Below are 22,658 nucleotides of genomic sequence, written 5' to 3' on the forward strand. Positions count from 1 at the left end.
TCACACTCCAACTCAATTTAATAAGCTTCATAATGAACTTGGACAGAAAATGGTTTGAAATAAGTTGAGCAACACTCATCTACTAGTCAAGGAATTTTTAAGTAATGCTTTTAAGCTTATATTCAAGCATACAAAGCATAAATTTTACAAATTAAAAACAATAAAATCACCCTAGAATAATGTAATGGCTTCCCCTATATGTACAAGGAGTGGAAAGGAGACGGAATTATTTCCAGGTAATTTCACAGATTTTTAATGCTACATAAGTGCTCTCCACATTCATTTCAATTTTTCTTTTAATGCGGGTGGAAGGAGCAGAAAGTGTTTCAGTGAAATCATCTTAAGACTGAGAGAGGTACTTCACCTGGTTTCAAGCTCTGTATGTTTGCCTCTTCAAAAGTCTTGAGAGGAAATGCTTTACTTAAAATTCTGCTGTTAAGTTTCTGCGCAACAGCCTCTGGTTTTCCAGTTAGATAAAATTAAACGGTTCAGTAAGTATTTCTCAGAAAGTACTGCCAGTACTTCATCTTCATGGAAACCCATTATCCACAACCTTTTACAAATCACTCCATTGTACAACAGAAGCAACCAGAGTTTAGCTTAGATTTGACAGGCAGAAAAGAAACATGGTAACAGCCAAGAGACAGTCATTAGGGAGGCGATAGGTTTTGGAGAAGGAGTGAGATTCGTAGCCTAATCAAAACACACTTGATATAAAGTCTTTTTGCAGAGGCATATAAGACAAAATATTTTACAACCCAACTTTGTTATGTTCATAGCATTAATGAAAAAAATCTTGCTTTCTTTCAACAAAGGAAAGGCTGGGGGAAGAACGAGATTAGTGTGTGCCACATTTAATTACCAGATTTGTTTGCCACCTTCGTGTTTGGAACAAATCTTCATACAAAAGTCAGTCTCGTATTCTCAGTTCCAAATTAAGTGAAACAAAATATGTATTTTTACACTAAAGCAAACTGATCAAAGTGGCATTTAATAGTATTTGTTAAAGTGGTTATCTAACAAAAATGGGTTAACAAAATCCCATTCATTAGTAGTCACCAAATAAGACATTTCTCATGCATATGACAAAAGTTCATTCGTGTACTGACAGAGGTCTGTTTACTGTGTACAATATTTCCATAAATTATATGTTTCACAGCCCCTACCATTCAAGAATATTTCAAACAGATTATATATTATATTTGTATATGCAAACTATTTTATATACACTAATATAAAGATCCTTAGAAGTACCATTATGACTACCTTTATGCTTTCTCTAAAATGCATAGCTTTCGAATATTTTCTTGCAGTTACCAAAAACTTTACAGATTAAAGCTGCTTATCAATGTGGCATGTTCATAAAAACAAAGTGAAATAGTTCTATACTAATTTTATATTAAACTCCTTAAAAAACATGTTTATTTTTAATGGAAAAAAAACAAGCTAGTGAAAATTCAAGTAATCTATGCTCAATCTCTGCCCAAATACTATATGAAATTAATGTAGCGTTCTAGAAGTACAGTGAACTTCTCAACCAGGACTGTAATACTGCATTTCTCATGGAGAAAAATGCTAGTCATGCCACAAAAACGCACCACTTTCCACTTCATCCGGGAGAAGCTTTAGATGACATTTAGTAGACGAGTGTCAGAATGGAGGAAAAGCTGATCAGTTATACGTGAAGAAATTAGAGCTATTCCAGTTTTGTTTCTGCAGTTTGTTATTAAACAAAGTTACATTAACCATACAGTTTCTCACAAACTAAAAGTTATACATGGTTTTCAGACATCAACCGACTGGAAAAAGGAAAAAAAAAAAAAGGAGAGAGAGAGAGAGAATACAACTGTTAAAATTTTGGTGTTAGAATAACCAGTCTGGGTGAAGGAAAGCCAGACTGCTGTTGTAGTTGGGGGGTAACTGATAGCTTGTTTGTTATGTGTCAACTTCAAGACCTCCATGCCACAAATGCCTTAAAAGTGCAGAACGAAACTATCATTAATAAATGGGAACAAATCATTTTGTTATATCCATCATCTAGCTTAACCTTGGTGCTCTGCATCTCTAATAGCTGCTTAACAAACAACGGTTTCCCCCCACAAAATATAGCTACACAAGTAAACAGTGTTCACAGTAATGCAATCAGTAACAGGTTTTGTTAGTTTCCATAAATCAGGTGTATCTGCAAAGCTTTATACAGTTTAATGCATAAGTATTCCAGTAAAATTAAGTGAAAACTAAGTTTCATTCTACAGGGTAATATCTACGATACTAGACTAGATTATGTACAGTATGGGACTGGTATGACAACTGCCAGTGTTTCGTGATGTTAAGCTACTTCATCCATCAGGTCGGTCTTTGTTCAGCAAATCTTTAATAACTTGATATACGGACCTAAAAATCTAGAGATCAATTTGGCAAGATTAGTGCTTTCTACCACCGGTTGTGTACCAGTGAACAGTGCTGTAAAATTAAGTCGACCTGAACATCCCATACCCAGAAGATTACAATTTGTTGACTTGAAAGTCTGGACTTCACATGTAAAACGTTAAAACTATAATCCTAACTGGAGTGAGGACAGTCAGTAAACAAAGTAATACAGGTGAAGATGAACTGCATCTCTTCAGAAAGGTATGGAAGAATGGAGAAAATGGAAACTTCGGTCTTTAAAGACAGCCCTGCTCCGCTCAAGGCATAAAAATAGCCCAAGTAGCTGTAAAACTACGATTCTTATTCAGCAAGCATAAAGGCAGATCCTGCACAAGATGATACATCAGAGGCTTCAATGAGCATCTCTCCCCCCACGTCATTTCCTAGCACAAGTACATCTTTTAGCTTACAAAAATCCAGTGGCTGTCAAAGCTTCAGTAGCCTGCTGGAATCACTGCAGTGCCTACAGCTGCAAATTCAACACAGCGGGAGAAAGGTCCCTGTCAGAAAAACTCTCAAACACCTCTGTGGGCCATTTTGGTCATTCGTGAAAATTAAGAACGAACTTACTTCCAACAATACTCCTCGTGAAAAAGATGGGTCACTGATCCATTATGAACATAGCTCTCACCATATAAAGCACCAAAAATTCAGAAACAAGGAAAAAAAAGTCCTTAAATTAAGATTTACAAGTTTGTACACTATTTCCTAGGCAAAAGGTTGACCTTACTGCAAAGTTTATAGATGAAAACTTGACCAGTTACTTTTAAGGGGAATGTATATCTGGCTATAACTTAAAGGTAGAAAATATTCACTGTTCTATATACATATTTCAAACAGGAGACAGTTAAACGTAACTGAATAGTTGCCAATATAACTCCATATTAACTCACTGGCCACTAAACTAGGCATCAGTAGCCAATTGGAAAGCTTGAGTTTTGTACTTTTAAAAATGCTATTTTTCCTGTCTTCTTTAATTGTTTTTTTAAAAATGTATTATAGTGCATAGCCTAAGTCAGACTTTCAGAGATACAGCGCCTTTCAATGCAGTTTTTGCAGCATTTAAAAGGGACTTTTCTCCCTTCAAATTAGATGTTCATTGAAAAATCTGAATTGAGTGCTGTACTGTAGTAAAAATATTTCAGTCACAGACTGATATAAATGTATACTGTGCAGTACTATGATCGTTTGATGTCCATCTGCACACATTTTACTTGGGTTCTTCAATCGTCCCCTTGCTGAGGTCTGTCATTTTGGGATATTTCACTTTCTTCTGGTCTAGCTCATTCTGAGCCCACAGTAGTAGTTTCAGTAATTTTGCCAACTTGGGTGTTGATTCACGATTTTCATAGTCTAGAACAGCTTGATTAACCTCACTCCAAACCTGGAAAAGAAATACTGGAGTTTAGCGGTAGTTTTCCTATGATTAACACTGGTAACGTCACACAGACATGGATAATGTCACACACAGCTTGTTGGTTCCTCAGAACGTGGCCACGACAAAGCTCCATATGCTAAAAGCCTGGAGAAAACAAGGGAGAGAGCCAAATAGTTGATTACGGTAACATCAGTTTTGTGAATCCTGCTTAAGAAATACTTCTGTTCTTTTGAATACTGCTACATACATTTTTCTAAACACTTCAAAAATATTTGGACATGATTTTTAGCAGAAACAAATATAAGATATCAACTTCCTTTTGAGAAAGTACTACCTTCTGTCGCTGCATCATGTTAAGCAAGTCTCCAAACGGTGATTCTTCAGGATTATCGAAGGCGAGCAAAGCCAACGTACGCTCCATTTCTGTCAGGCATTCCCGGCTCTCCTCGCCCTGCTCTGCTAATTGGGTCTGAGCAAATTCTAGAGCTGCTTCTGTCTCACGCTGCCGAATCAGTTCAATCAAATGCTGTTGCTACATACAAAAAAAAAAAAAAAGCATAGGCATATTAGCTAAACAAATAAACTTCTTCAGTATTTCAAGACCATAATCTTCAGTCATTAGTATGTAATTTGAGACAAATGCTAATGCGTAATTTGACAGTTTAAAGTCAATTCTAAACGTGTTAAACAACTGACTTGTTAACGAAATCTACTGAAAAAGGTGACCTGATGCTTTCAAGTTACATGTTTTAGAAACATATGTTACTAAAGGAACTACAAGAAATCCAGATTAGTGATAATTCTGAGGTTGGCAGATCACAGACCATTCTTGCTGTTAGATATTTTCATGTTACTAATTAATTGTATATGATAGTTACTGCACCATGCCACAAAATTTCCCACTGCTACAAAACGATTCCAAGAACAATCAGTTGAAACTGCACCCACATTCAGTCACAAACCCTTTAACATAGTCCTAAAAGTCAAACTACTTTTTCCAGTCCTTCAGCAACCTCTAGGACAAAAATAAAGTTTGCCACCTGTCCTTACCTGCAAATGAAAGTAAAGGTATCTGTTCGTATCTAACAATTCTGGATGGAGGCTGTTTATTAATGCAATGGCTTCTTGAATCTGTCCTTTCAATATCATTTCTCGAATTTTTATTCTTTCATCGAGAGTCTCTAAATCAACACTGGGTTCAATTCCAGACTCCATTCGAAATTTCTCTGCCGCTTCCTTAAAGCCCTCTGAAACAGAAACATTTTACATATAAAATCAGTTTCATCAAACAACTTAAAAAAAAAACCAAACACCAGCTTAAATGGAAAGATTTCAGTATTGCTCGTGTATTTTTGTGATTTAAATAGGAATTCTGAACTTCTGAAAAATTCTTTATGTATTTATTTATGTAGGTATCTAATCCAACACGCATCTAGCAGTACACGCCTAGTTCATTCTTAACTCAAGTGCCCTCATTCTCTAAGGATGCGTGCCAGATGTATTCCGATACTTCTTAACTTTAAAGCTTTAACAGAGCACTGTAATTATTCCAAAACGGGCTCACATTTTCAAAATTTGGGTGGTTTTGCTTCTCCCTCTATCCCATTCACCTTTATACAGTTTTAATAAGAATAAACAGGAAAATAAGATTATTTTTGCTTTTCTAGAAAATGTAGTGTTAGTATGAGAAAAAGTTGTAACATCTATTCTAAACCTTGAGTTATGCTTTCATACGCACAGAAGTGATTTAGCATAGTTTACTAGGCCACTAAGATGCTCTTCCCTCATCCCAGAAACTCCAGCCACGCACTAACGTAAACAGGGGTGTAGATCAGATATAAATGCCTCCACCCTGGTATAGCTTACTCTGATGGTATGCATCATAATTGCTAGGGACAACTTCCAAGAGTTTTTGATTGCTTTACGAATAAAGTGAGGCTATGGTGCTGAAGGGCTTAATATTTTTGGTCTCAAGTATTTTGAGAACAGTGCTCTTTCAGAGTCTATCTTTCTGGACAGTCAGAGTTTGCTTCTGATAGTTGTTCTGTGCAGCTTTAAGAGTGCTATTTAACAACAGCAACATGTCTTGAGTTCTGTATTAATTGCACAAAAAAAATTATCATACAAAAGCAGGTCATTTTTGTTAACAGAATTCCAAAAAAATATTTTTTTTTTTAATCTTTCAGCACAAGAATTAAGGTTAGCAAGTGTAATTTCTATTGCATGATATCTGCTAAGTCTCTGATCTAGTATAATTGAGTCAGTGTCCACTTAAGTAAATACAAGAGCAGCTGTACGCTGCTAAGAGAAGCCAACAGCAGTCACTGAAACTTTAAAATCCTTAACTTCACTCTATGTAGTAACATATTCTAACCAAAATAATCTCTCCTGATAAAATAAAGAGCATGCACTTAAGAGCCTCCCAGCATTACTACTGATTGTTACCTGTCACAAGGTAGTTCATGATAAGGCGATTCATGTCTGCTCTCTGAATATGCAAGTTATTAAGCTTTTCCATCCATTCATCTTTCGTGATTTCATCAGGTTTTTCTGCATAACTCATCCTGGACTCTTACTATAAAGAAGAAAAAAGCATTTCATTTAGCACAATTCAATTAAAATCAAGTTTAATGTATACAAAGAGTGCTACTACTATCTTTATATCTTTCTTATGAGATCTTTCAAATCAACAATCCCAAAGACATCCTTTTATCTCAAACCACTTTTACATTTTTCTCCTCCATCTTCCTGCACTTTGACAGCTACTAGTCAGTTTCTAAGGCTGCTTTCATCCATCATCAGAACACAAAATTTTAATACCATCTTCTTGCGCTTACTCTTAATTCCAGTCCACACAAATCTTGTATAAAAGTTATACAAACAAACCTTGTATAAAAGTTATACAGGACACATAGCACCATGATGTAGCACTAATAAACCACGGTTTATCCAGAAAATTTCTAACAAACCTCTGAAGAAAAACTTGTGTAAAAAACATTTGCTCTAAAGTTTTCAACAGAACTTGGACTAGATAGATAGGTATATTATATGGCTACAAAACAGCACAAGGTAATTTATCCAATGTACAGCAGAAAAGCTTATACCAGCTAAGCGTGGTTGTTCCCAAAAGTACCCTGTCAATGCCAATAAATTATCTCCTAGCATTTTTCTCAACTACACATTTTCCAGACTTGGAATCAAAGCGCTTTTCTGAAACGCAAGCCGGCGTTTAACCACCTCTACTTTCCAGCCACTACGACAGGGGCGGCAAAAGGGGGAGGAGAAGGCGGCGGCGACAACAACAGCAACAGGCACCCGATGGCTCCCGGGCAGCCAGGAGCGGCAGCGCGCGCTCCCACCGCGGCTCCTTCCCCACACGTTCCCCTGCTCCCAAACCGCCCCCACAGCCCCAACGCCCCCCGGGCAGCGGCAGGCGGCACCCAAAGGCCCCCGGAGCGGCACAGCACCCCCCGGGCGCGCTCTCCCTAACCACCGGTCAGGACACCGCGACTCCGCGACCCCCCCACAACCCCAGCCCCGTCCCCTCAGGGTCCCCCGGCCTCCCCTCGGGGACCCCCGGCCCCCCCCTTCCCTCACCCCACACCCGCCCCGGGCCCGCCGAGACGCTGCCCCCCGCGGCCCGGCCCTCCCGGGGCCCGGCCCACCGAAGCTCCCGGCCTCACCAGCCCCAAGCCCGGCGCCTCCCCCTCGCCCACCCCCGGCCGCCCGCCGAGCTGCGGGGCCCGGGGGAAGGAGCGGAGCCGCCGCCGCCGCCATCTTACCGCGCGCCGCGCTCCGGCACCACCGCGGGCCCCGCCGCCGCCTCCGCCAGGCCGCGCCGCGCGCCGCGCTCTCTCGCGAGAACTCGCTCTCCCTCTCGCGAGATCTCCCCCCCTCTCCCCCAATCAGCGCCCGGAGAGGTGCGAGAGAACGCATCCAGCGAGACGCCCGGCGGGGCGGTAGGACCATAGAGATGAGCAGAAGTGGGGCGGCTCGGTACCATAGAGAGGGAGAGCGAGTCCGCCAGGGTTACCATAGAGGCGGGGCGGCTGAGCCCGGCCACAAGATGGCCGCCGGCCGCCTGAGGCAGCCCGGGGTGGGGGGGGCGAGGCGAGCCCGCCGCGAGGGTGGTGGAGGCGGCGGGGCCAGGCCTCGTCAGCTCCCTGCCTGCCCTCAGCAGGCTCCATGCTGCCTCCACCTGCTGCATTGCCACCCCTGTTCCCCTCAGGCACTTAAATTCATGTCACGTTGCAGCCCCCTGTGGGACAGGGACACCAAGCTGTAGCCTACAGCCTCTGGCAGAGGTGGCAACATCAAATCATTAAAAAGTCACTGATCGCGTCCCTGGTCTGGAGCAGTGCAAACACGCTGTGCTGAGTGAGGGTGGAACTGCTATGCAGACACAGCGGGCATCACACCAGCAGCCTTTCCAGCACGGTTGTTCTTGAGCTGTGACTGGCACATTTCAGTCTTGACTGCTGCCCAATTGGCCCTACCAATCTTCCAGGATAATTCAGATGGAAATGGGTCTTGTATAGGTCACAGCCTGGCACATTAACATAAAGTTCCACCAATTTCCAGTTAAGTTGCGATGCTGGGCTGTGAACTGCAGTAGCTGATGGCTCTGATTTACAATCTCTGTCGAAATTTGTATTGGCTGATTGGGAGAATTAATAAATTCACTGCAGCTAGATCCAAAAGGGTTTGGGAATCAAGTCACTCCATAGAAAAGACAATAAAACACTACAAATTATATATTTAAATAGAGAACGGGAATTAAGAGGTATAACTTTTGAGTGTGAAATACTACAAGTGAAACTTCTTGGGAAAATTAATTTCACTTTTACAGAGTGAGAATAGGGCTATAATTATTAATTTTTTACTCTTGTTGTTGTAACTCTGCTATAAAACAGCTTCCAAAACACATCCATTACAATTGCCCCTACATTGAAATTGAGAATCTCTACAGTTTAATCAATAATTGCTTATTTTAACTTATTTCTCCAAAAAAAAACTCAATGTTTATAAACAACGCAAATTTTGGGAAAGCAAACTTCAAATACGAAGTGCTACATGCTAATAGTTGTTAGTCATATGACAAAGAAAGCTATAGCATAGTAAATACCGCTATTGATTGGAGAGGGCTTTTCTTTGGGCATCAATTTAAAAATACTCTCAATTAATTTGACTCAGAAGGAAAGACAAACCTTCAGACTCTATTTCGTGTACTTCTGAACCCTGTAAAATCTCTCATTTAGATTCACTGAGTCTTGTCAGCTCCTCCCCAAAAGGTGGAGTTTCTCAGGAGATTCTCATTAAGAGGGAGAGAGAAGAGGAAGGTGCCCCTACTTGGAAGGGTTTCCTGAGCTTGCTGTAGAGGGAAACACCCCAAGCAGAGAGGAGACAGTGTGTAACTGTTATCACAGCTGCTATTTACAGGTAAAGAACAAAGAATAACTTATAATTGCTTTCTAAAAAGTAGGATAGTATATTGAATAAGCAAATTAAAAAATGCGTGAGCTGATTTTTGGCAGCACGCTTGATTGTGCAGTGCTCACCACTGTTTTTTCATAGGTTCAGTTATTTGACCAACTGCAGCAGAACTTTGTAACCTACTTGCAGAATATCACGACTAGATGTATTCTCTTTTCCTTTTCTATGTTTTCCTATGCTTTTTATGGTAATGTCAAACCTGGTTAGGGATTGAACATTTCTTTGAGAGAAAAAGAGTTATAATCACTGCGACAAGGAAATATTGAGTGTTGCTATTGAAGCATTTTCTTACCGAGCCTGAAAACCAAGTACCTTTCTAAAGCATCAGTTGTTTTTGTGTGGTTAAATAATACTGAATTCTATTATTTGTAGTGAAGCTTTTTTTTTTTTTTTCTTTCCTTCCAAGGCAGCATTAGCCTGATGTGGTAAAATCCAAAATTTACCAATAACTTATGAAGCTATTATTCAATTATCTTGATGCAGGCCATTTATCCCTGCTAATGTTTTAGGTGTGATGAAAACTCCCTGTGTCTGGGGGGTTGAGCAGTACCCTAGGTAACACATTTTATGCTAGTTCTTTCTTGATACATATCTGCCAGATTACCTTCTGTTTTCCTTTATTTTAAACTTGTATCTCCCTGAATAAATGTTTAATCATCCCATGTATAATGCCTGCTGCAGCTTTTAGTGAAGAGAAGCACTTAGGTTCACAGTGCTCATATTCTGGAATACTTAAAGATTTAGAAATACCTAATCCTGTATGGCTTGCATGACTTTTCTTTAAGCCTCACAAAAGTAGAAAGGAATAGGAAGATAGAAACAATTGTTGCCCTGTAACAATTCAGGACAAAAGCTTTCTATATCATTTCCCCTCTTCCTAGCACTAAAGCCTAACATCTGTTAAAAACATCACTTATTCCACAAACATGGAATCAAATAATTCTTTTATTACTTAGGGAAAACCTTTCACACTGCTTTTGTGCCTTCAAAACTTGATTACAACGCATGGAAGCAAACTATCTTGCTTTCTAGAAATGTTCCTGTGGCTATCATATGTCACTGTCCTAAAAGAATCTTATAGTAATGAGGCCAATAATAACATAGAATGTTGGTCTTTGGGGAAAAACTACAAAATTGAGAATAAAAGAAACTTGGATATCTGCTAAAGTAGTTCAGTGCATTTTATAGGACTTTTATGTGATTTATAATTTGATAAACTTCTTCTCAGAGAGGTATTTTGGAGGCAAATATTTGGAGTTAAGTGGAGTAAACAATAAGTCAAAATCACTAATTCATGAAGAAGTCACTAAAATCCCTGTAAAAAGACACATTGGGGGAGCAAGTATACCCAGAATTGGGGAGAGTGGGGGGAGGACAGGCTCTAAGTTTCTGTCCCTTGGTAAGGGAGGGGATTGCTTTCATTGTGAATATGATTAACACGTGGTAAAGTGCTTCTCTCTTCATCTAGTCTTTATGAAACATGATGCATCAGGAGCCTTGAAGAATCAAGCACCCAGAGGATAAACTACTTTGATACCTGTTGTATCTATATTGGCTGATGTGCTGGACTCTGGGAACACAGCCCTTTTTGCGCACCAAAAAAAAGGTAAAGCTGGAGCACAGCCAATGAAAATAGTCTCTTCTGATTTAGTGATAAATTATCTGTTAAAAAGTGGAGATGGAGTAGGGATGAGAACTTGCTTGTTTACTTTTATCCCTAGACTTTTCATGGGTTAACTCCATCTCAAGTTTTTACCTGGCTGTAGAAACTGACTCCCCAGAACGCTCACTGAGGAAGAACTGAGAACGGGTGAGCATAAAGTAAGTATCATCTTTTAGGACTTTAAACACTGAAAAAGGTTACTGTCTTGGTGAAGGGAAAGGCTGGAGAGAGTAAAAGTGACATCCCTGTGCTTTTTTCCACCATATGAACCCAAATGTGGGGAGACATCATCTTCATGTTGCACAGGTGCCTTAGTGCCTGTTCAAAATTATAGTTTTATGGTAGTGCCTAAATAGTCTTTTGTGAGACAACATAAATACAGCACATAGTTTTCTTTTTTTTAAATGGAAAATGACAATTAGGGAAACTCAAGGGATAAACAAATACAGGTCTATTAGCTGAAGAAGAAAGTCTCGGTGCATTGAGTGCATAATAGTAGAAAAGATTTTGGAAAGCAGTGGAAAAAAGTTTTAAGGAGAGTAGTGTTGATGTTTGTAGACATCTTAGCGTAAGCTTTTCCGGTACTTAAGAAGGAGAGATAGATAAGGTGCTTATTAGACCATTTTAGAAGCTGATTGATAGTCATTAATCTTTCTGCTAGGATTTCTCAGAGGTGTTTTCAGTTCAAACCAGTTAGAAGCTATGATCATGTTATGTAAGGGATGCCTAAACCAAGACAAAATATGAATTATAGAGATCATCAAAAAAGCTGTTTCTGTGTGTTGCCAGGACAATGCAGATTCAAACCAGTAACCCAGGAGTAAATTTCCTAAATTAAGGGAAAATAGGCTTTAATACAGGAAAAGATTGGGGAAGTGAAAGGAATGAGGCAGAAAGTTGAGGTGCTGAGGATACCACTGAAGCAAAGGAGACACAGGCGTTTAGTCAGGAAAGATAAATACTCTGCTATGGTCTTAGTTAAAAGGTAGTCTTTAACACAAAGATGTATTTTTTCTTTTTTGTGGGTTAAAAGTGTGATGTACTTTAGTTAGTATTCACTGAGTGTGCAGGCAAAATTATTATTACATTAAGATGGTATAAGCCTCTTACCACATGTGTTTAAGAAGATTTTAATACTCGTTTCACTGCTGAATTCCCTGTTGCAGGCATCCCCTGTTCACTGTTGGCGTGCAATTTCTTGTTTTGCATGTTCCCTTTTCCTTGGTGTGTCCTTGTTTCGAGCACCCCTGGATGCTAAAGTTAACCATTAATAATACCATTAGCTTTTCCGAGGGCATAAGTCACAGTGGAGCTTGATCTACTAAATCAAAAGGTGTTTCTCTCTGTGCCTTTCATTTATTGTAGCTCTGTAATTGCTGAACAAAAATTAAACTACTGCTTGCTTTTAATGATGTTGTCTTATACTTTTGTACAGGAATCTGTTTCTTTTACCTCTTGGTGCTCCTGCATAAAGTAAGTATTAATACTGCCCTGTTTTACAGGTGCAGGAGAAGCTGACTATACTGTCAGGAAAAAAAAGCCAATAGTAGTTTTTCCATCATCATTCTGAGCTTTTTACTCCCAGAAGTCTCATATTGTGCTCTAGAATGTAGACTTAAATAAAATGTAAATGAATTATTCAATAGAAAACTAATTTCATAGGAAAATACATACTTAGCATTAATTCTGTTTTTTCATCTTTCCATTTCTTAATTCATCTTGGTAAATGCCGCACCTGTCTGGAATACAGCTGAAGCTAAGGTTACTAACCCTTGAGGAAAAATGTGCAGGCCTGTGAGCAAAGAGCCAAACCTCACACCTCCATTTTATCTCAAAGGCTCTTCAGAAGTGATGTCTATGTTGCAAGCTTTTGCATGGCCTCATGAGTGCACCTCTAAATCTTGGCACCCCTCAGGCATCTTATAGATATTTCTGGTTGCTCATATCACAGATGCTGACAGTAGGAACAAAAACATAAAGTGGAGCTAATGCACTGTAGGTGTTTGTAGTAGTTTGTCTCCTGGAGAGTTTTTGAGAAGCCTACTCATTTTAAAAGGAGTGTTTATTGGGAAGCCTCTGTGTGGTGGGTGAGGTAATACAGAGTGCTTTCATGGCACTTGAGGTGTGGAACCTAATGTGGAATATATCTGTATGGAACTCTGGACCCAAGAGTAGGCGTTACTGTAGCAGTTGCTATTAAAGTTTCTAAAACAGATGGAATATTGGGGGGGGAAGGAAAAAAAAATTGGAATAAGCATAGGTGGGGAGCATAGCTGATGGTCGCAGTTGGGTCTACAAGACGCAAACTCTGCCGCACAAATTCTGTCACAGAGCTGACCTTGCACTGCAAGCCACTGTAAGCAAGAGTATTTAGCGTGGTTTTGCTCTGGCACTCGGGGCCTCGTGAACAGGGCACAAAACCGCCATTCCCGTGTGGTAAGACACCCGCTATTTCTAATGAGGACAAGCAGCAGCCACGTTCACCCCGCAATGCTTTTCTGCTGAGGAGAACGGGGCGCCTCACGCTGCCCCCGGGTGTCCTGGAGCTGAGGGGACGGGAAATTTGTGGGGCAGGGTCTCTGTGGAGCCGAGGGCCCGATGAACGGGTGAGGAACGAGGGCTGGAGGTCCCGGAGCGGGCCCTGCGCTTTTCCCGCCCAGCGCCTCGCCGTGAGGCGGAGCCGGCGAGGGCCCGAGTCCTCCGGGAGCCGTGCGCAAAGCGAGGCGCGGTGGGCGCTCTAGGCGGCGGTTGGCCGCCATGTCGGTGTCTATGGTAGCGGGGGAGGAGCGGCCCCCGCCCAGCGCTCCGGAGCGGTTGCGAGGAGGAAATGGCGGCGCGGCGCGGCTGAGCCCCTCGGCGGCGGCGGCGAGACCCCCGTCCCCTCCCCGCGGTGAGTGAGGGCAGCCAGCCGCAGAAAGCACCGGGACGGGAGGAGAAAAGGAGCGGAGGAGCCCCGAGGGAATGGGGGCTGGGCGCCTCCTCGGGCCTCGTCGCCTTGTGGGGCTCGGTTAGAAAATGGAGGCGGGCGGGCGGGGAGGGCCGGGCCGGGCCGGGTCGGGCTGAGGGGGGGCCCGGCGAGGCTGCGCGGCCTCTTCGCAGGGCACCGCCGGGCTCGGGCACGCCGTGGGCCTGACAAGCTTCCACAGGAGGTCGGCGACTGCGTGGTGGGGAAGCCAAAAAAACCGCCGCAGCCGCCCCGTAACGCTCCGGTCGGGCCGGGGCGCAGAGGACGGCCTTGGCCGGGCGGAGCGGGCTGGAAGGGGGGCAGCCCCGCCGGGGGGACGGGACGGGACGGGAGAGGAGAGGACGGTTGTGAGCTGAGGCGATCGACGTCACACCCAAGCTGACGCCAGCAAGCTTCTCCGTGACGCCACGACCGATCCAACCGCCGGCCCGTTCTCTTTCGGCGTGTCCCGGGGTGCGGGGGGGGGGAAACGGTGCCGGGGGGGCTCCAGGAACCCGAAACCAGCCCGGGGCCGGCCCGCTGGGTGGGACCGTAACGGCCTGCCCGCGGTGCTGCTGTGCTCCGGGTGACAGAGGCGTGCTCCCCATCGGTGAGTTACACAAAAAAAGTAGAGTTTGGTCACACTCTGGCGACTAGCTCGTTTTGGGACAGAGAAGGGGTTGGATCTTTAGCTGGTGCTAATCGTCTCCCGGCCTAAATGTTCAATAAATTCGCTGTCAATAACTGTGTTTCCTCCACCCCTCCATACCCCACACTAATGTACTTAAATACTGTCTCTTGGAGGTGATGGTGTTTTAGAGCTGCTTATTTGGCTTGCGCACAAAGCTAATCTTTGATTGTGACCAAATTTTGTTTTATATAATTATGTAGTTTTCATTTTATTACCTCCAAGTGATAGCTTTACTGGGCGGGATAGCTATACTGGGCTGTATATAGCAGGTGAAGAAGATCCTTAACTTTCCATTTTTATCTTGGAAAGGACATTACAATCTTTTATGTTACAAAGTGTTTATATATCACACTCTTCATGCTGTATGTTCAGTAATTAAAAAAAATGTAACATTGGTTTTTTTGTTTGTTTTGGATGGGCTCTCACGATTCCTTTTTTCTAGGAACTTCAGGGAGGCAAAAATGCCAATTCCTTTTATTTAATATAAAAGATCTAAAAGGATGTGTATAGCATTCCCAAGTTCCTTCTTTTTCTTTCCTGGATAATCTATTTGAGACTGCAGAAGTAGCTGTTTTCAATACTTAATCATCACAGCCTTATTTAAACAAGCTTTTGGCAGCTGATATTCAACTACCTTTTGCTTAATTTTGTGAGAACTCTTTGTTTTAAATCTATTTTACACAGGGTTTTTATCGTAAGGGGTAACTTGACTTGGTATAGCTTCAACTGCATCTTGTTATAACTTCTGCAAACAAAACTTACTAGCTGTTTAAGCAGTTGAATTGCTGGTCAATGAAAAATGGCAATATGTAGTTACTGTACAAGTGTAGCATACACTGTGTTAATTGTAATAGATATTTTGGGTTGTGCTCCACTTTTATATATGCCAGCCGCTCGTTATCGTTCTTTGATATTTGGAACTTTCTATAGGAATAAATATAGAAGTGTGCTCAAAATAGCTGTTCAGAGTTAGGCCTTAAAAATTTTCCCTTGACAGTTCCAGAAACATATTGCACATAAAGGCTTTTTAGTGCACTTTGGTGGAAGAATAAAGGCTCATGTTAGCCTTCAGCCTACTTTGAGACCACGTGACTCCAGTGACTTGCAAATCAAGTAACTGTTGATTTCAATACTAGAGTTTAAATATTTTTTCCATATTTCCTGTTTTTCTTCTTAAAGGGACATTTACATTCTGTTGGTATGTAGATGAGCTTTTTGTTCTGCTGCAAATTTGTGTACTCTGAAGTAATTACGGATTTTTAAAACTGTTCATGTATAAAGTACATACAATTCAAAGAATGTTTCAGAGGGTGCTTTTCATGATCTGAGTTTTTTTATTTTAAATTAAAACAAAAAAGCTAAAAAAAAAATCTCCCAAAAGCAATGGTAATAGAACCGTATGAGACCAAAATAGTAAATGAAATTGAATAAGTTTTCCAGTGTGTGATGGACTCAACAAAAGATAATCTTTGTTCTACTTAATCCTACTTCACTGCTGAGATTTTCTGGAAATAGGTTAAATTATTTGATTTCAGTTTATATCTTTATAGCTGTAACTTAACTGTGGGTTTTTAATTCTGTGCAGCTTGAAACTTCAGCCAGAAACACTCAGCGGAGAGAGGAAGGGGAAGGATTACAGGGATTAAGTTAAAAGATTATGAAATTTAAGTGATAGAAATGAAAGAAGACAGGGCTGTACTCAGCAAGAGTAAGATTAGATGGTTTCTAGTTGACGGAAGTAATAATTTGTCTGCACTGGTTTTACTTTCTGGTGCACTTTTTCTGCCTAGTGTCTCCTGTAGCGCTCAACTAGTAGGACCATGGCAGAAAGTTTAAGGACAAGATTTTAATATAAGTAAGGTTTATCCAGTTTATGCGAGAACTGATTGCTTTTTTGTGTGCCCATTCCTTAGGATGATAATTAGTCCACTGTCAATTACTCTTTAAAGGTTATATTGCTATTATTTTTATCTAATACAGCTTCTGAAATAAGTGAGTGCTTCACAGGTTTTCCCAGGGATAGTGTCAACAGCATTGTTAGACTTTGAGGCTAAGAAATATCTTAAAAATTCCAGTTAGGAAGTTAAGATGCAAATATTAAATGTGTATTATGTGTGTTCTCATAGTAAACCCTAACCAAAATTGGGAATAGAACTGTCTAGTGTATTTATCATAACATAATCAGTATGCTGTAATTACTGTGTTTCACTGAATTCTGAAGGAGAAATTCATTTCTGTTTTGCTTCATATGATGAAGCCTTTTTGATGGAATAAGAATGAAATTGATAACTGGTTTCAGAAATTATATTTTAGCTCACTTATTATAAATTAAGAGTTTTAAAAAGTGTAAAAAATGCAAGATTTTTCATCAACAGCTGTGCTCACAGGGTCAGAAATTGTAATCTTGCAGTTATTCCGAGTCTATTTCTGTCCACTCAGTTCTGCTGACAACAATAATTAGACACGCCAGAGGATACAGATAGTTTAAATTGTAATACTAATATTTTTTTACATGTAATGTTTTAGGATGTGTAACTAGTTTGTGTTGTACCAATTCCAACTTGACAAAAAGCCTGCCTAACTACTAGTTTGTGTGAAACTCTTGAAGAGGGGATTTTAAGTACGGTGTAAGTGTTCAAGCTGAAATTTGTCAGTTCTAGAATCACAATATTGTGCGTTTAAAAATAAACGAGCTACAGGATATTGAAGAGTTAAACCGTAAGGATCATAGACTTGGCCTGAACAAACCATTGCTGTTCACTTAACAACCCGGCGTTCTTAAGTCACGATAAAGAACCGATTTCTTTGGCACTTCGCTGGATGAACGCCAGGTCGTGTGAATCACCTTTCCAGAGTTTTTTGGTTCCTTTGCAGTTCCTGGAAATAGTTTTCAGCGCTGCTGAAGAGGTCAAGTTTTGTAACAGAAATTGAACATTAGGCAGATAAGCTATATGTATTTGTAAAATATTTCTATTCGAGGTGAAGGAAAAAGAATCGTAAAGATTATTGTATAGCTAAGTGAGTAATACCCAATTACAGTCAAAGTTTGTAATTGATATTTCTGTTGCCTAGTTTAGGACCATAGCTTATAAAAGTGGCTTGTACTGAGTGGGGCCTTTAGAAGGTTTCTTTTATGACAATTGTTCATTTTTTTCTTGGAATCTAAGCTTTTGACCACAAAAAGGTTCCTTCTCTGCACCCCCCCCCCCCCCTTTTTTATGTAAAAGGGAAAAAAGAGCAGTTATCTACACTGCATGAGATTGTGCTTACAGTGGTTCTTAATCAGCAAAATTTGCCATTTCTGCTCATACTGCTCAGAGCCTGAAAGAAGAACCTGACCAAAAAATTCAATCGTATTTTATTTTATTTGGGTAAACTTTAATTGTTAGGTCAGATATGGGATTAGCTTTCACATAAGAATGTCAATTAAGGCTTCAGAGAGTATTGAAGGAGTAGTAAAAAAGCTAAAGTCTTGTAATAAGCCAATAAAGTCTCTGCCAAGTCTTTCAAACACCCAGGAAGCTTTGGGGTAAAAAATACCAGTGGTGCCTATACTTTTCTTTCCTCTGAAAATTAGTTCATGTATCATTAAATACAGAAATCCTAAACTAAATATGAATTTTGGTTATCAAGCGTGATTATGGGCTTTCAGTTTGGAAGATGTGGAGTGTGTGAGGTGCATGAAGTTCGGGTTTGGCTGTATTAAAGTTCGGTCAGTACCATGGCTGGTTCCAGTTCTTTCCCCAGCTGTTAACAGGGCTGTGCTGGCAGAAGCTCTCATGTAAGCGCACAAGTTCGGATCTGTTTGCTAATGTAGCTCTGTTCATTCGGGGAGTCTGAGGCAACTTTCAGTCTTGCTTCTTCCCGAGATAAACTGCTCGTTTACGTGGGAGAAGCTGTACTGGTGTGTTGGTAGAGCTTTCATGTTACGTGGGCAGACACCCTGATAAAGCTGCACTGCACCAGGATGGTGCACACCTGCTGCGCCACCCTGTAAACAGAAAAAGTCCAGGTAAAAGTACAGTTTTGATGGTGTAATTACCTCGGTGAGAGAAGCTTATGCCAGCACTGCTCTGTTAATTGGGGACTGTACCCCTTAATGTCCCTGACACGTACAATGTGACAGTGAAAGTCTGTAGTGTAGATATAAGCACAGCCTTTTCTTAAATAAAAATGTGATGTTTGCCAGGTGGACTTAGGCTAAAGCACCTTGAATATATCTGAGCAATTGCTGTTTAGCTGAATTCAGCTCTGGGAACTCCACTTTGATTGAAAGAAGCGTATTTTTGCTACTTATTCAGAATGAAATAAATGTAATGCTTGGTGCTGTCATCGTTCTGCTGCGTTACCGAGTGGTCCATACCTTCTTTTTTCATTGCCTTTTTTTTGACTGTGATCCTCTATGGTGCAATCTGATACAAGAATATCTTTGAAATATTTTGCTGGGGAAAATTATTTCCTAGCCCAAGAGACATAAAAATAAACAAAAGTCTGTGTGTATTTTGTGTTGCACAAACCGGGGAGCTACTTCGTGCTTCTTGTTTTTTGCTTGGGGTAACTTTTATACTGTGGAGTTGCTCATTGTCTTTTCTGCCTAAGTCTTACTGTGCATGAGAGTCCACTGTGTGCGCATGGTAGTAGGATTCTGTGCATACACGTTAAACTCAACACTTCCAGGAGGTCCCACGTTCGCTGCACGTGTGCAGGGTTGGTGTCCTGTGTGTGCAGTTATCCCTCAGGTGAGGCAGTGGCCACGGCCTTCCTCTGAGGCTCACGTAAGGTAAGTGAGTAGCCTAAAAGAAATCACAAAGGATGCTGGTGTGTAAACCTGTTTCAGACACGCAGTAGAGAGGGCTTGTATAATGAATGACTGAAGACGTTTTAATTTGGAAAGGTTAATTTCTTTATTACAAGAGCAAGGACCATGTGAATATATGTGGTTGTTTTTAAGGGTTGTTTCTTTGACTTCTTGTAACAAATCCGTGTTCTCAATTATTTTAAGAAGTAAGCTGCTGGATTGGTTTGGTTTGCTAGGGAAGTTTGTCAGTCTAGTATACTTCTTCAATACCTTTCTTAAGTGGAAAAAATGATCTTGTGACATTTATAAATGTCTTCAGTCTCATTTTTCTTGAGAGAAAAACCTGGAAGAAAATAGAACACTTGTTCCTGCATCTTTGGAAATTAAAAAAAAAAAAAAAAAAATGCAGTTAATGCTTAAATTTTAAAGCACACCAGGTAACTGGGGTCAGCACTGCATACTGATAGTACTTGCTGTCTTGTAAATGTGCCCGGATCCTGGTGATGCTTTGTCCTAAGGTGGCTGTATAGCATAACATTTGTATTTGCCTGGATTGATTCATGCAGCCTTAATGAAGAGTAGACAATTGTTAAATTAGGATGGGGTATTTCTGAGGAACAGGGCTGTATCACTGAGTTATATGTTACTGAATTGGCATTGTTGAAATTACAAAGCATATTAACGTGTTAGTTTTTTAATGGGAACTAATGTATTGACTCTGGAATAGGAAGAAGTTCACTGCCACTTTGAAGTTGTTAGTACTGTGGCTTTATAAGGCGGTAGGTTTGTTATGGTCTTAGAACTAATTTAGGATTTAACTAGCCAGCAAGGCATTTACAGATAAGTGCTGCAGTTTTTGTAGCATTGTCTCTGCTTGGTTTTTATACCCTTAGGTCTAATAATAAGCAGCAAAACACTTAAATGTTATGCAAATTGTGTTTTTAATGTGATCCTTTGAACGTAAAGTTTTTACTGGCATAAAATGTATTTACCAGGGATGTCTGGACTTTGACCTTGAACTGCAGTGTGTCTAGAGAAGTCAAATAGTAAATCAGTCGGGAGTGGGGGGTTGAGCTCACATCAGTTTCCCCACATCTGGACTTAAGCCTTATGACCACTGCTTTTCTCACTCTTTGCCCTCATTGTATCTCTTCTGTCACAACATTCTCATTTCACTTTGAAAGGTGATTTCCTTCTTTCAGAAGGGAAGATACTGTAAACAGAATCTGTAAGCAGTGATTACATTTTATATGAAAATAAAAAGACCGTATAGCAGTTGAACTTCTGGAGAAAATTGGTGCACTGTACAATCCAAGCTTTCTTCGCATGTATATGGCTTCTGTCAGGTTGTGCATGTTGTTGTACATCTGCAAACGTCAGAGACACTGTATCAGCCTTGAGATAGGCTTGGACCAAGCAGTTCCTCCTCAGAGGAGTGGGGACATGTCTCAGTTTCACGATCTGGTTTCTGTTGCTTCTCATCTAAGTAGTCTGCTCCTGCATCCTTTCTGAAAGAGCTGATGGAGGGGACTGCTGCAGCCTTGTTCCTACATGGCTTTTTCCAGTGCTAGTACAGAACCTGTTTCCTGCTGTTCTGAGGGTCAAAGGATTGTACCTTTTGCCCATGGTCTGAATGAAACTGCTTGTTTATGTACAAAGTAGGTTTTGCCCTGCTGACTTCCTTTGAGCTGCTTTCGTGATGCTTGTTGATACAAAGGATTATTTCTGTTGCTGTGAAGTAGAAAGAGCACTGGTTTCCCAGATGTCATCTTTGACAAATAGGGATGCAAAAAACATTTTCTAATGGGATTGGTCTTCCAACTAGGAGTAGCATCAACTAAGTCATACCAATTTTTTTTTCCCACTTGCCTCCTAAATGTTGTCCTTGGTTGAGTTCTTAATCAAATTTTTCTCATGTGATGCTGACACACTCAATAGGAATTTTTCAGTGCTCAAAGGAGGTCTTGGCAAGATCTGTGCCTATTTTACAGGGAGCAGAATGAGCAAACAGCATCAACTGTGACTGGAAGCACTGTTACATCATTCTGGGAAGGATGTTTTCTGTCCATTTCATAGCATCCTGCTGTTCCTTAGATATTTAAGAAACCCAGTATTTTGCTCTTTGGTTCTAGCCAAATGCCTTGCATGTAGTGCGGTCTAATTCTGAAGAAACAGAGAAATATAACCAAAGGCTAATTCCAAGTCATTCTAGTTGAAGCTAATGTTTAAAATCATGGCCCAGACTGGTTTTGTGTCAGGATGTGGAGTTGAAACTGGTCACCAATGAATGATACTTGTGTTCAGTAGATTTTAATTAGTGTAAGAACTGTATTATGCTTTTAATTTCTTTGCAGGTGCAAGCACTCTCCTGTCTTCTTACTAACTTAGTTTTTGGAAAGCTGCTGAACCTTAAATTGATCCTTCTGATTGTTTGAGATTTCTGGCCTGTCTTTGGACCCCGGCCACTGAATATCCGTAATGTATCTGAAACATTAACTGAAGCTTAAGTCCTCTTACCAAAACAAAGAAAAAATCCTCTTTCCTGTTAGAGTAGAAGGAAGCTCCCTTCGTTAGGTAATGGGGCTGACTGAATCAGCTCCTCCTGGAGGTACTAATGTCTGTTGTGAGTCTTGAGTATGCAGTGAGTCTTAATTTCATTGCTTGTGTAGGGGTGTGTTGTGTTTGAGTTCTCTTAAAGTCAGATAGATCTTTCTTTAAGGCAAGTAGGGAGATGAGAGACCTAATAGGTGCCAGGTATTCCTCCTTTGGCTAAAGTATTCTTGCAAGGTGCTTGTGTAGCCTGTAAATTGTTAGGCACGAGAACTTGTGCAAGTCACAGCGTTTTTGTCTGAGTATTGAAGAGCAGCACTCACATCCAAGAACATGGAATAAGGTGCAATAGATTTTGCCTTCTAACTGTAGCTATCATGAGGATTAGCAGTAATGAGAAGAAAAAAGGTCACTATTCTCTCATAAATTCTCAAAAAAAAAATCTAGTAAGTGGTAACTGGAGAATTTACACAATTTTGACATGGGTTTTTGCTTGTGCACAAGTCCTTGGATGAAGGAGGAATGAGGCTACTACTTTTGGTTGCTTTCAGTTCGTGTTAAAGGTATTATTACTAAGCTGACTTTCAGTATCCTTTTTTAGAGCGAGGTCTTCCTAGTTAATTGACATAGGAAGTTCATCATGCAATTAAATAAGTTCTGAAAAAGCCAGTATCTTCATGCAGTCTGTGGACCCACTGGACGCACTATTAC

General features: G+C 40.7%; 2 protein-coding genes and 1 long non-coding RNA gene across 5 annotated transcripts in view; 2 read left to right on the top strand and 1 right to left on the bottom strand.

Moving 5' to 3' along the window:
- GID8 (GID complex subunit 8 homolog) lies at positions 1-7,859 on the bottom strand. 2 transcript variants are annotated; one of them, XM_035547993.1, is made up of 5 exons: positions 7,591-7,859; positions 6,254-6,383; positions 4,859-5,055; positions 4,143-4,340; positions 1-3,814 (listed from the first exon to the last, which is right to left on the bottom strand). In XM_035547993.1, the coding sequence occupies exons 2-5, from the start codon at positions 6,369-6,371 to the stop codon at positions 3,641-3,643; spliced, it is 687 nt and encodes a 228-aa protein (XP_035403886.1). In that variant the 5' UTR covers positions 6,372-6,383; positions 7,591-7,859; the 3' UTR covers positions 1-3,640. The 2 variants fall into 2 exon arrangements, with proteins under 2 accessions (XP_035403886.1, XP_035403887.1); XM_035547994.2 differs by having other exon boundaries at positions 1-3,952; positions 7,591-7,698.
- On the top strand, positions 7,712-10,875 carry LOC126913495 (uncharacterized). Its single transcript, XR_007708896.1, has 3 exons — positions 7,712-7,767; positions 9,067-9,247; positions 10,770-10,875. It is a non-coding gene; the product is annotated as an uncharacterized LOC126913495 (long non-coding RNA).
- Positions 10,876-13,638: 2,763 nt separating this feature from the next.
- DIDO1 (death inducer-obliterator 1) overlaps positions 13,639-22,658 on the top strand; it is a 53,477-nt gene continuing 44,457 nt past the window's right edge. Inside the window, exon 1 of one of the 2 annotated variants that reach the window (XM_035547992.2) lies at positions 13,639-13,854. The gene's annotated coding sequence lies outside the window, so the exon portion shown is untranslated. The remainder of the gene's footprint in view (positions 13,855-22,658) is intronic. The other variant, XR_007708897.1, reaches the window with a different exon arrangement.

This window comes from Cygnus atratus, chromosome 16 (assembly GCF_013377495.2).
Source record: "Cygnus atratus isolate AKBS03 ecotype Queensland, Australia chromosome 16, CAtr_DNAZoo_HiC_assembly, whole genome shotgun sequence".
NCBI classification, from domain to species: domain Eukaryota; kingdom Metazoa; phylum Chordata; class Aves; order Anseriformes; family Anatidae; genus Cygnus; species Cygnus atratus.